The 14,292-nt window shown below is 37.3% G+C and overlaps 1 protein-coding gene across 1 annotated transcript in view; it reads left to right on the top strand.

Annotated features, from left to right (window-relative positions):
* Window positions 1-14,292, top strand: part of LOC117402300 (CD109 antigen-like) — a 55,183-nt gene that overhangs the window by 14,933 nt on the left and 25,958 nt on the right. The window contains exons 4-12 of the mRNA XM_059023515.1: window positions 181-417; window positions 3,872-3,997; window positions 4,556-4,595; window positions 5,136-5,223; window positions 5,950-6,037; window positions 6,134-6,263; window positions 8,733-8,842; window positions 8,968-9,198; window positions 14,059-14,157. Coding sequence (XP_058879498.1) covers window positions 181-417; window positions 3,872-3,997; window positions 4,556-4,595; window positions 5,136-5,223; window positions 5,950-6,037; window positions 6,134-6,263; window positions 8,733-8,842; window positions 8,968-9,198; window positions 14,059-14,157 — 1,149 coding nt within the window. The remainder of the gene's footprint in view (window positions 1-180; window positions 418-3,871; window positions 3,998-4,555; window positions 4,596-5,135; window positions 5,224-5,949; window positions 6,038-6,133; window positions 6,264-8,732; window positions 8,843-8,967; window positions 9,199-14,058; window positions 14,158-14,292) is intronic.

A 14,292-nucleotide genomic window follows, 5' to 3' on the forward strand; every position in this document is an offset into this window, starting at 1 on the left:
TATTATTATTATTATTATTATTATTATTATTATTATATGTGATTTTTAGTAAGTTTGAAAAATAAAATCATACTGAAAAAATAGATGATTTTAGGGCCTTATCACTGCCTGTCAGTACAGTTTTGTACAAAACACAATATATTCTTTCTATAATGAAATATTTCTGTCCCTATTCTCCAGATTCCTAAGAACGCCACTGCTTATAAATCCATTTATACTCTGTTAGTGAATGGCTATGATGGCGTGAAGCAGGTGTTCACTAACAGCACATCACTGGCGTTTCGTTTGAAAGGGTTCTCTACCTTCATCCAGACCGATAAGCCTCAATACAAACCAAGGCAAGGGGTGAAGATCCGAGTTATATCACTTTACTCTGACCTGAAACCCTACAAGGCCCAAGTCAACATTGTCATAAAGGTAGGTGTTGCCACATGAGAAGAAAGGACAAAACATTGCATGGTGTTTAAGGGTTAAGGGAAGGTATTCAAAACCAACCAACCATAGCCCTAGTTTCAAAGAAACTTTTCTGGAAAACCCCAATGGGCTAACAAGGAAAGTCAATTTAAAAGTGTAGTGCACCATTCAGTTTTAAAAATAGTTAACAGGGTTAATACATCAGTGATTCCTGCAGTCTTTCATTTTGAATTTCTGGATGATAGAGACATAACACTTGGAGATATGACTGTCATGCTTTGTGGTCAGTGACATGTTTTTTGACCCCAAAGACACAGCTGAGGTGAATTACCTGTTTGCTATAGTAAGTGCTTCTTTAAAAACTCCATATTTTACATCTACACTATCTAGATAATGGATGTACACCACAGATAAGATTTATGAAATTATTTTGTTACATACAACCCCAGCTAAGTTGGTTAAACAAAAACTAGAGAACAAACCCCCGATGTTGTCTGGCTTGTGCAACCAGTACTGGGAGTAGTATGGTATTATGTTTCATGTGTAGTGGGAGTAGTATGGTATTATGTCTCATATGTACTGGGAGTAGTATGGTATTATGTTTCATGTGTAGTGGGAGTAGTATGGTATTATGTCTCGTGTGTACTGGGAGTAGTATGGTATTATGTCTCATGTGTACTGGGAGCAGTATGGTATTATGTCTCATGTGTACTGGGAATAGTATGGTATTATGTCTCATGTGTACTGGGAGTAGTATGGTATTATGTCTCGTGTGTACTGGGAGTAGTATGGTATTATGTCTCATGTGTACTGGGAGCAGTATGGTATTATGTCTCATGTGTAGTGGGAGTAGTATGGTATTATGTCTCATGTGTACTGGGAATAGTATGGTATTATGTCTCCTGTACTGGAAGTAGTATGGTATTATGTCTCATGTGTACTGGGAGTAGTATGGTATTATGTCTCGTGTGTACTGGGAGTAGTATGGTATTATGTCACATGTGTACTGGGAGCAGTATGGTATTATGTCTCATGTGTACTGGGAGCAGTATGGTATTATGTCTCATGTGTAGTGGGAGTAGTATGGTATTATGTCTCATTTGTACTTGGAGTAGTATGGTATTATGTCTCGTGTACTGGGAGTAGTATGGTATTATGTCTCATGTGTAGTGGGAGTAGTATGGTATTATGTCTCATTTGTACTTGGAGTAGTATGGTATTATGTCTCTTGTGTAGTGGGAGTAGTATGGTATTATGTCTCATGTGTAGTGGGAGTAGTATGGTATTATGTCTCATGTGTACTGGGAGCAGTATGGTATTATGTCTCATGTGTACTGGGAGCAGTATGGTATTATGTCTCATGTGTAGTGGGAGTAGTATGGTATTATGTCTCATGTGTAGTGGGAGCAGTATGGTATTATGTCTCTTGTGTAGTGGGAGTAGTATGGTATTATGTCTCATGTGTAGTGGGAGTAGTATGGTATTATGTCTCATGTGTAGTGGGAGTAGTATGGTATTATGTCTCATGTGTACTGGGAGCAGTATGGTATTATGTCTCATGTGTACTGGGAATAGTATGGTATTATGTCTCATGTGTACTGGGAGTAGTATGGTATTATGTCTCGTGTGTACTGGGAGTAGTATGGTATTATGTCTCATGTGTACTGGGAGCAGTATGGTATTATGTCTCATGTGTAGTGGGAGTAGTATGGTATTATGTCTCATGTGTACTGGGAATAGTATGGTATTATGTCTCCTGTACTGGGAGTAGTATGGTATTATGTCTCATGTGTACTGGGAGTAGTATGGTATTATGTCTCGTGTGTACTGGGAGTAGTATGGTATTATGTCACATGTGTACTGGGAGCAGTATGGTATTATGTCTCATGTGTACTGGGAGCAGTATGGTATTATGTCTCATGTGTAGTGGGAGTAGTATGGTATTATGTCTCATTTGTACTTGGAGTAGTATGGTATTATGTCTCGTGTACTGGGAGTAGTATGGTATTATGTCTCATGTGTAGTGGGAGTAGTATGGTATTATGTCTCATTTGTACTTGGAGTAGTATGGTATTATGTCTCTTGTGTAGTGGGAGTAGTATGGTATTATGTCTCATGTGTAGTGGGAGTAGTATGGTATTATGTCTCATGTGTAGTGGGAGTAGTATGGTATTATGTCTCATGTGTACTGGGAGCAGTATGGTATTATGTCTCATGTGTACTGGGAGCAGTATGGTATTATGTCTCATGTGTAGTGGGAGTAGTATGGTATTATGTCTCATGTGTAGTGGGAGCAGTATGGTATTATGTCTCATGTGTAGTGGGAGTAGTATGGTATTATGTCTCATGTGTAGTGGGAGTAGTATGGTATTATGTCTCATGTGTAGTGGGAGTAGTATGGTATTATGTCTCATGTGTACTGGGAGCAGTATGGTATTATGTCTCATGTGTACTGGGAGCAGTATGGTATTATGTCTCATGTGTAGTGGGAGTAGTATGGTATTATGTCTCATTTGTACTTGGAGTAGTATGGTATTATGTCTCGTGTACTGGGAGTAGTATGGTATTATGTCTCATGTGTAGTGGGAGTAGTATGGTATTATGTCTCATGTGTAGTGGGAGTAGTATGGTATTATGTCTCATGTGTAGTGGGAGTAATATGGTATTATGTCTCATGTGTACTGGGAGCAGTATGGTATTATGTCTCATGTGTACTGGGAGCAGTATGGTATTATGTCTCATGTGTAGTGGGAGTAGTATGGTATTATGTCTCATTTGTACTTGGAGTAGTATGGTATTATGTCTCGTGTACTGGGAGTAGTATGGTATTATGTCTCATGTGTAGTGGGAGTAGTATGGTATTATGTCTCATTTGTACTTGGAGTAGTATGGTATTATGTGTCTCGTGTACTGGGAGCAGTATGGTATTATGTCTCATGTGTACTGGGAGTAGTATGGTATTATGTCTCATGTGTACTGGGAGTAGTATGGTATTATGTCTCGTGTACTGGGAGCAGTATGGTATTATGTCTCGTGTACTGGGAGCAGTATGGTATTATGTCTCGTGTACTGGGAGCAGTATGGTATTATGTCTCGTGTACTGGGAGTAGTATGGTATTATGTCTCATTTGTACTTGGAGTAGTATGGTATTATGTCTCATGTGTAGTGGGAGCAGTATGGTATTATGTCTCATGTGTAGTGGGAGTAGTATGGTATTATGTCTCATGTGTAGTGGGAGTAGTATGGTATTATGTCTTGTGTACTGGGAGTAGTATGGTTTTATGTCTCATGTGTAGTGGGAGTAGTATGGTATTATGTCTCATGTGTAGTGGGAGCAGTATGGTATTATGTCTCGTGTACTGGGAGTAGTATGGTATTATGTCTCATGTCTTATGTATTATAATTGTACTCCTGACACTGCCTGGTAATTATGTGGTGTTTGTTTTTTCCTGGCAGGACCCTCAGGGTAATTCTATAGAGCAGTGGCTGTCGATAGACAGTCATCTGGGTGTTGTATCAAAAGAGTTTCAGTTATCTGACAATCCTCCTCTTGGAAGCTGGACCATTGAAGCTACAATAAACGTAAGCCTAACCCTTATTTAACTGGGATGCATTGTAAATATGACTGTATTACTACAATGCGAATCAACCTCCCTGACAATGAAATTAGAATAATTACAGTAAGGGAAATAGACAAGACTGAGGCTTGAATGGTAACCTGAACACTTGGTGTTATTATTTAATGCATCTATGGTAACAGAATAAAATAACTTACCCTGTGTTGTCTGGATCAATGTAATACACATTTGAATGGAATCCTGATTTGTTCTGATATTTTTTCTTGAAGTTGAAAGTTTTATGAGCACAGGAATGGTAGTTCACTTTAAATATCAAGGGCTAGGATAAGGGTAGGGTTAGGGTTAGTGTTAGGGTTAGGGTTAGGGTAGGTAACTACATTTAGAAATGGCCCACTGATTACATGCCCTTGTAGGGTTTTCTTGTGTGATGCAGCTTCAGTTGGATAGACTTCACTCATTGTGGCCAGACAGCTCCTTCTGTTGGGTTGGAACTCGACTGCACACTTTTAAAAGTCTTTCCTTTTCACACAAACATGTAATCAATACACTCTGTCTCTTTTAGGGAGTGGTGAGTAGCAGTCCATTCATCGTAGCTCAATATGGTAAGCATTTCTGAATAGTGTAAACTTTGTTAAAATGAATAGAGTGCTTACTGTTTTTTTTTTTTTTATAGTGTCCTCCAACCAGAAATTATTTAATAGGGGTGCTGCTTTTGCCCAAGGTATTAAAGGCATTTGTTACAATGCAGGGATGGACCAGTACATTCATAATAATAACATACAAGAAACACATGTCCATTTATTATGGAATGAGGTGTGTATTTAGAAGGAGTTGCAACAGAACATTGTAGTATTGTGGTACATGCACTCAGTTATCACTGTGGATCTAAAACTTGTTGAAAACACGCTGTAGATAAATGAAATCCTCCTGGTATCTTATCACTTTATGTGTTGTAGGTCACATGACCCAGTTATTGCAAGGTCTTTGCCTTGAAACTGAGCTACAGCACAGGTTGTGATTCTGTACCAGGACGTTGCTGAAACTTTTACTTTTCTGGCCAGAGGAGCCATTGAAGGACTGAACGACTTGCCCTCAATCACTGTCCTAATTAACATGCTCTTTATATGTGTTTTTACTTTCAGTGCTGCCTAAATTTGAAGTAGAGATGAGGACCCAGTCTATTTACTGTGTTCCAGACATGAAGAATATAACTGGCACTGTCACAGCAAAGTGAGTGTACTGATCATAGCCAGGGCCTGTGTGTATGAAAACTTGATATTAGTGTTGTTAAAGTGGCATTAAATATGTCTGATTGAACTTGCTACCTTGTGCCACTATATAGAAGCCACTTCCTGGCTGTTACATCTGTTTCTTAAAAGCAGCAGTGGGTAATAAAAGTTCCTAGTGGATACCAGAAGGTTTCTTGTTGCCAGTGCAATAGATCTCCTCCTAGTGGCTGATGAGTTCATAATACTTTCCTCTCAACTGCAGAGCCTTCCTATATAGTACTTGTGGAGGTGTGGTGTCCTGTGATCTTAACATTCATCTATGGACTCTTGACAGGTTTAGTGCGCTCTCTGTCTATCACTCTCTGCAAATGTTCAGAGGAGAATACAATAAATGTAACAGTTTAAACAAGCAAAAATTCTTAGATTTACATTACAATTGATTTAATCTTCTCAGGAAAACGCAGGTTTGCCTTTGCATTTGTTTCAAAATATGTCCCATTCTGTACAAAAATCCATAAAACGATAAACTGCAAATGAAAGCTTTAAAACACCAGCTGTTCCACTGGTAGATTGGTGAATGAATGGAACAGCTGGGTTAAGGAACACTCCTGAATTCGGGTATGAACCCCACTGGGGAAGTATTGGTTTGTCTTCACTCCAGTATTAAACAGGGACAGGCTGTGAACTGAAGTGCTAAATGTTGACATGTGCATGGTTTCCTTCATAGATACAGGTATGGGAAGCCTGTAAATGGAACTCTGACATTAAACGCCAACATATGGGGAATGAATATGAAAGTTAATAAAACAATGCCAGTAAGTCTGCAGCCTTTTTCCCCCCATTTTCATTTATTGCTTCTACCCTCTCATTTTTGGTGTTTCATATTATTTTTGGTCTTTTTTTTTTTACAGATAAACGGGTCAGCTGATTTTACATTGTCTTACAAAGATTTTGAAAACTACATCTTTTATAGAGAAGGATATGAGTTTTATCAAAAAGCAGCTATGTCAGTTACTGCAACTGTGACGGAGTCCCTAACAGGTACTTGAGTTCAGAACAATTGTATCCATCTACGTATCCATTCCTAATACACCGACATCTCAAACTACAGACCAAAACATTGTGTAGCATGACCTCCCACTATAATAGATCCACGGTAGAGGTATTCTAAAATAATGAGTTAGTGACACACATAACAGGGTCATGAACCCACAACAAGGCAGTTCACCAATTGTGATATCCGAGAGCCAAGGTCAGGGAATAACACATTTATAGCAACCTGTAACGCAAAAGTCAAATTGTGTATTGCTAGGTTTAATCCATTCCAGCTACCACATGTGAAAGTACTAGAATGAAAAGCACTGTAACAATATAAAAGAAAGGGAAAGGCAGCCTACACCATATTACCTGCTGTGTTTATTTTTAGTTTTGTAACTTTAGCAGCAGATTTTCTCCTTATGAAAGAATGTACTCTTTTTATAAAGGCTTTGAAAAGCAGCCTTAAAATGTTTTCACAGATACACTGTGCTAAATGTAGACATTTCTTTGGGCCGTGCAGATTTTACATGGGTGTAACATACAATAGGCTACACATCTTGGGAGCAGCATGCATGCTTATGTGAACATGCGCTGGGGAGGTCAAATCAAGAGCCAGCATTGGATGATAATATAAATATAAGTTTATATAAATAATGTTAATTAGAATGAACACAGATTTAAAGAAAAAAGTAAAAATGAAGTTACAATATATAGAACACCATTACATCATGTAAGAATAAATCATGGATTTGAATACAAACAATAATAAGTAGCTGTCATGCCGTCAAAAACCTAGAAATACCTCCAATGCTTTGATTCAAACACATGCTCCCTTGAGAAAGATATGTACAACATATCAAAACGTTGGGCAGCTGGCTCTGAGCTAATTTATATATATATATATATATATATATATATATATATATATATATATATATATTCGTTCTGTTTGATATTTTAAAACACTGAAACTCAAAATCAATTATTGTAAGGTGACATTGATTTTATGTTGGGAAATATTTTTAAGAAAAATAAAAAACTGAAATATCTTGCTTGCATAAGTATTCAACCCCCACACATTAATATTTGGTAGAGCCACCTTTCGCTGCAATAACAGCTTTGCACACAGTGTCGGAGTGATTTTGGCCCATTCTTCTTGGCAGATTTGCTCCAGGTTGTTCAGGTTGGTTGGACGACGCTTGTGGACCGCAATTTTCAAATAGTGCCACAGATTCTCAATGGGATTGAGATCAGGACTTTGACTGGGCCACTGTAGGACATTCACCTTTTTGTTCTTGAGCCACTCCAATGTTGCTTTGGCCTTGTTCTTGGGATCATTGTCCTGCTGAAAGGTGAATTTCCTCCCAAGCTTCAGGTTCTCTTGCAGTATTTCCCTGTATTTTGCTCCATCCATTCTTCCTTCAATTTTAACAAGATGCCCAGTCCCTGCTGATGAGAAGCATCCCCACAGCATGATGCTGCCACCACCATACTTCACTGTAGGGATGGTGTGTCTTGAGGCATGGGCAGTGTTAGGTTTTTTGCCACACATAGCGCTTTGAGTTTTGGCCAAAAAGCTCTATCTTGGTCTCATCTGACCACAAAACCTTTTCCCACATCGCAGCTGGGTCACTCTCATGCTTTCTGGCAAACTCCAGATGTGCTTTCAGATGGTACTTTTTGAGTAACGGCTTCTTTCTTGCCACCCTCCCATACAGGCCAGTGTTATGCAGAGCTCTTGATATGGTTGACTGGTGCACCATTACTCCACTCCCAGCCACTGAACTCTGTAGCTCCTTCAAAGTGATTGTTGGCCTCTCTGTGGCTTCTCTCACAAGTCTCCTTCTTGTTTGAGTGCTGAGTTTTGAGGGACGGCCTTTTCTTGGCAGTGCCTGGGTGGTGTGATGCAGCTTCCACTTCCTGATTATTGATCCAACTGTGCTCACTGGGATATCCAAACACTTGGATATTATTTTGTACCCTTTCCCTAAGCTATGCATTTGTATTACTTTATCTCTAACTTCTGTAGAATGCTTAATTTTCCTTCAGATTCACAGCCTGACCAATGATCCTTCAACAGTGGGGTTTTTATCCAGAAAATGTGATCGCAAGTTTAATGGTTCACATGTAATTGTGTCCTCGTTAGGGCAATTTCTTTCATTGGTGTAAACTGGGAGCTTCCACAGCACAGGGGTTGAATACTTATGCAAGCAAGATATTTCAGTTTTTTATTTTTCTTAAAATTTCCCAACATAAAACCAATGTCACCTTACAATAATTGATTTTGAGTTTCAGTGTTTTAAAATAAAATATCAAACAGAACAAAATTTTAATGTACCATTTGTAATTCAGTAATATGAGGTCAGGGGTCTGAATACTTTTGCAAGGCACTGTATATATATATATATATATATATATATATATATATATATATATATATATATATATATATATTATTTTTTTCTTTTACAGGATTAACATGTAACACAAGCACAGATATAGATTTAGCCTTCTCTAAATATAATCTGCAATTTTATGGAAATCCATCAGCACTGAGGTTGTCATTAAACTTTACGGCCTACGTGAGTACAGATTTTATATTCAGTTTGTTCTATACTCCAACAATAATGTGGTCACAAGACAATCTTTTTTTTTTACACTATATACCACATATTAAAATAATACAACTATGATCTTATTTTTGCAGCTTAAAATATCTTCATATGACAGTAAGACACTGACCACAGAAGAGAGAAAGAACAATGTGACTGTTTCTGTAAGACAAGGCTTTTATGGTTTTGAAGATAGTATGGTGTTTGAGAAGAATTCTGACTTGCCAGGGCCGGACGAAGTATCCATTATCAATTACACCATTCCAGAAAATGGGATTATAATGATCAACCTCCCTATTATGACCAAAGCAACATTAAACATTATGGTAAGGTTTTCAACACAGTCTGAACTATTGGTTTAAAAGTTAGAGATAGAGATAGAGATAGATTTAGAAATAGAGATAGATTTAGAAATAGAGATAGAGATAGAGATAGAGATAGAGATAATTATTATTATTATTTATTTCTTAGCAGACGCCCTTATCCAGGGCGACTTACAATTGTTACAAGATATCACATTATTTTTACATACAATTACCCATTTATACAGTTGAGTTTTTACTGAAGCAATCTAGGTAAAGTACCTTGCTCAAGGGTACAACAGCAGTGTCCCCCACTGGGGATTGAACCCACGACCCTCCGGTCAAGAGTCCAGAGCCCTAACCACTACTCCACACTGCTGAGATAGAGATAGAGATAGAGTTAGAGATAGAGATAGAGATAGATAGAGATAGGGTTAGAGATAGGGTTAGAGATAGAGATAGAGTTAGAGATAGAGTTAGAGATAGAGTTAGAGATAGATAGAGATAGGGTTAGAGATAGGGTTAGAGATAGAGATAGAGATAAAGATAGAGATAGATAGAGATAGGGTTAGAGATAGGGTTAGAGATAGAGATAGAGTTAGAGATAGAGATAGAGATTGATAGAGATAGGGTTAGAGATAGGGTTAGATATAGAGATAGATAGAGATAGGGTTAGAGATAGGGTTAGAGATAGAGATAGAGATAGAGTTAGAGATAAAGATAGAGATAGATAGAGATAGGGTTAGAGATAGAGATAGAGATAGAGTTAGAGATAAAGATAGAGATAGATAGAGATAGGGTTAGAGTTAGAGATAGAGATAGAGATAGATAGAGATAGGGTTAGAGATAGGGTTAGATATCGGGTTAGAGATAGAGATAGAGATCGATAGAGATAGGGTTAGAGTTAGAGATAGAGTTAGAGATAGAGTTAGAGATAGAGATAGAGATAGATAGAGATAGGGTTAGAGATAGGGTTAGAGATAGGGTTAGAGATAGAGATAGATAGAGATAGGGTTAGAGATAGATAGAGATAGAGATAGGGTTAGAGATAGAGATAGAGATAGAGTTAGAGATAAAGATAGAGATAGATAGAGATAGGGTTAGAGTTAGAGATAGAGTTAGAGATAGAGATAGATAGAGATAGGGTTAGAGATAGGGTTAGAGATAGAGATAGAGATAGAGTTAGAGATAAAGATAGAGATAGATAGAGAAAGGGTTAGAGATAGAGATAGATAGAGATAGGGTTAGAGATAGGGTTAGATATCGGGTTAGAGATAGAGATAGAGATCGATAGAGATAGGGTTAGAGTTAGAGATAGAGTTAGAGATAGAGTTAGAGATAGAGATAGAGATAGAGATCGATAGAGATAGGGTTAGAGATAGAGTTAGAGATAGATAGAGATAGGGTTAGAGATAGGGTTAGAGATAGAGATAGAGTTAGAGATAGAGTTAGAGATAGAGTTAGAGATAGATAGAGATAGGGTTAGAGATAGGGTTAGAGATAGAGTTAGAGATAGAATTAGAGATAGAGTTAGAGATAGATAGAGATAGGGTTAGAGATAGAGATAGAGATAGAGATAGATAGAGATAGGGTTAGAGATATGGTTAGAGATAGAGATAGAGTTAGAGATAGAGATAGAGATAGAGATAGGGTTAGAGATAGGGTTAGAGATAGAGATAGAGATAGGGTTAGATATAGGGTTAGAGATAGAGATAGAGTTAGAGATAGAGTTAGAGATAGATAGAGATAGGGTTAGAGATAGAGATAGATAGAGATAGGGTTAGAGATAGAGATAGAGTTAGAGATAGAGATAGAGATAGAGATAGATAGAGATAGGGTTAGAGATAGGGTTAGAGATAGGGTTAGAGATAGAGATAGAGATCGATAGAGATAGGGTTAGAGTTAGAGATAGAGTTAGAGATAGAGTTAGAGATAGAGATAGAGATAGAGTTAGAGATAGAGTTAGAGATAGAGATAGAGATAGAGTTAGAGATAGATAGAGATAGGGTTAGAGATAGGGTTAGAGATAGATAGAGATAGGGTTAGAGATAGGGTTAGAGATAGATAGAGTTAGAGATAGAGTTAGAGATAGAGATAGATAGAGATAGGGTTAGAGATAGGGTTAGAGATAGAGATCGATAGAGATAGGGTTAGAGATAGGGTTAGAGATAGAGATAGAGATCGATAGAGATAGGGTTAGAGTTAGAGTTAGAGATAGAGATAGATAGAGATAGATAGAGATAGGGTTAGAGATATGGTTAGAGATAGAGATAGAGATAGATAGAGATAGGGTTAGAGATAGGGTTAGAGATAGAGATAGAGATAGATAGAGATAGGGTTAGAGATAGAGATAGAGATAGGGTTAGATATAGGGTTAGAGATAGAGATAGAGTTAGAGATAGAGTTAGAGATAGATAGAGATAGGGTTAGAGATAGAGATAGATAGAGATAGGGTTAGAGATAGAGATAGAGTTAGAGATAGAGATAGAGATAGAGATAGATAGAGATAGGGTTAGAGATAGGGTTAGAGATAGAGATAGAGTTAGAGATAGAGTTAGAGATAGAGATAGAGTTAGAGATAGAGATAGAGTTAGAGATACAGTTAGAGATAGAGATAGAGATGGATAGAGATAGGGTTAGAGATAGGGTTAGAGATAGAGATAGAGATAGAGATAGGGTTAGAGATAGAGATAGAGATAGAGATAGAGTTAGAGATAGAGTTAGAGATAGAGATAGAGATAGATAGAGATAGGGTTAGAGATACGGTTAGAGATAGAGATAGAGATAGAGATAGATAGAGATACGGTTAGAGATAGAGATAGAGATAGAGTTAGAGATAGAGTTAGAGATAGAGATAGAGATAGGGTTAGAGATAGAGTTAGAGATAGATAGAGATAGGGTTAGAGATAGGGTTAGAGTTAGAGATAGAGTTAGAGATAGAGTTAGAGATAGATATAGAGATAGAGATAGGGTTAGAGATAGAGATAGAGATCGATAGAGATAGGGTTAGAGTTAGAGATAGAGTTAGAGATAGAGACAGAGATAGAGATAGAGATAGAGTTAGAGATAGAGACAGAGATAGAGATAGAGATAGGGTTAGAGATAGAGATAGAGATAGAGATAGAGTTAGAGATAGAGTTAGAGATAGAGATAGAGATAGATAGAGATAGGGTTAGAGATAGGGTTAGAGATAGAGATAGAGATAGAGATCGATAGAGATAGAGTTAGAGTTAGAGATAGAGATAGAGATAGAGTTAGAGATAGAGATAGAGATCGATAGAGATAGGGTTAGAGATAGGGTTAGAGATAGAGATCGATAGAGATAGAGATAGAGATAGAGACAGAGATAGAGATAGAGTTAGAGATAGAGTTAGAGATAGAGATAGAGATAGAGTTAGAGATAGATAGAGATAGGGTTAGAGATAGGGTTAGAGATAGATAGAGATAGGGTTAGAGATAGGGTTAGAGATAGATAGAGATATGGTTAGAGATAGGGTTAGAGATAGAGTTAGAGATAGAGATAGAGATAGAGATAGAGTTAGAGATAGAGATACAGTTAGAGATAGAGATAGAGATAGATAGAGATAGGGTTAGAGATAGGGTTAGAGATAGAGTTAGAGATAGAGATAGAGATAGGGTTAGAGATAGAGATTCAGTTAGAGATAGAGATAGAGATCGATAGAGATAGGGTTAGAGTTAGAGATAGAGTTAGAGATAGAGTTAGAGATAGAGATAGAGATAGAGTTAGAGATAGATAGAGATAGGGTTAGAGATAGGGTTAGAGATAGATAGAGATATGGTTAGAGATAGGGTTAGAGATAGAGATAGAGATAGAGATAGAGTTAGAGATAGAGATACAGTTAGAGATAGAGATAGAGATAGATAGAGATAGGGTTAGAGATAGGGTTAGAGATAGAGTTAGAGATAGAGATAGAGATAGGGTTAGAGATAGAGATTCAGTTAGAGATAGAGATAGAGATCGATAGAGATAGGGTTAGAGTTAGAGATAGAGTTAGAGATAGAGTTAGAGATAGAGATAGAGATAGAGTTAGAGATAGATAGAGATAGGGTTAGAGATAGGGTTAGAGATAGATAGAGATATGGTTAGAGATAGGGTTAGAGATAGAGATAGAGATAGATAGAGATAGGGTTAGAGATAGAGATACAGTTAGAGATAGAGATAGAGATAGATAGAGATAGGGTTAGAGATAGGGTTAGAGATAGAGTTAGAGATAGAGATAGAGATAGGGTTAGAGATAGAGATTCAGTTAGAGATAGAGATAGAGATCGATAGAGATAGGGTTAGAGTTAGAGATAGAGTTAGAGATAGAGTTAGAGATAGAGATAGAGATGGAGTTAGAGATAGGGTTAGAGATAGAGATAAAGTTAGAGATAGAGTTATAGTAGTGACTTCCATTTTCTCGAGATCCTGAGATAGATGACCTTGTGATCATGAGATAATGGAATGGTAATGTCGAGATCCTGAGATTTTTTTTTTCTTCGATGGCCTGAATGAGCCGCCATAACAAGCAATAACAGCCAGCAATAAAATATTTTAATCTAAAAATGTATTACCTGTAAATGATTGAGTGTGAGTGTGAGTAATAATTAATTCATTAATATCCTCTTAATGTGCATTATATTTGTATCTGTTTATTATTTCATGTAATATGTTACAGTTCTCCTTTATTACTGTTCCTGCACTCGCACACTGTTTCTGAGCAAGCAGGGGCATGGTGGAATGTCTGTAATTGGGCCAGTATAAAAATGACTGCTAGGAGTGCACTAGTGTTTTATTGCCTGTTTTATTTTCCAATGTAAATGTCACTGTTTCAGGTGCACGTCTTGTTTAATATTGATCTTGTATTTTTATTTTGTAATTAGGCAGAATTTCAGGGCTACACTGCGTATTGGTTTGTCAATGCATTTTACTCTCCAAGCAAATCTTATATCCAGATACAGAAGCCCAGTTCAACCCCTAAGGTAACTGTCTTATTTTCATTGATTAAAACATTACTGTACTGGGTCTATATGAGGTAATTGGAGGGTGCAGGGCAGACACAGTGCTATAAGCTAAATTCAAAAGGATTGAATCTGCTGTGTAACTGGGCAGACAAT

This window comes from Acipenser ruthenus, chromosome 5 (genome assembly GCF_902713425.1).
Source record: "Acipenser ruthenus chromosome 5, fAciRut3.2 maternal haplotype, whole genome shotgun sequence".
In the NCBI taxonomy this organism is placed as follows: Eukaryota; Metazoa; Chordata; class Actinopteri; order Acipenseriformes; family Acipenseridae; genus Acipenser; species Acipenser ruthenus.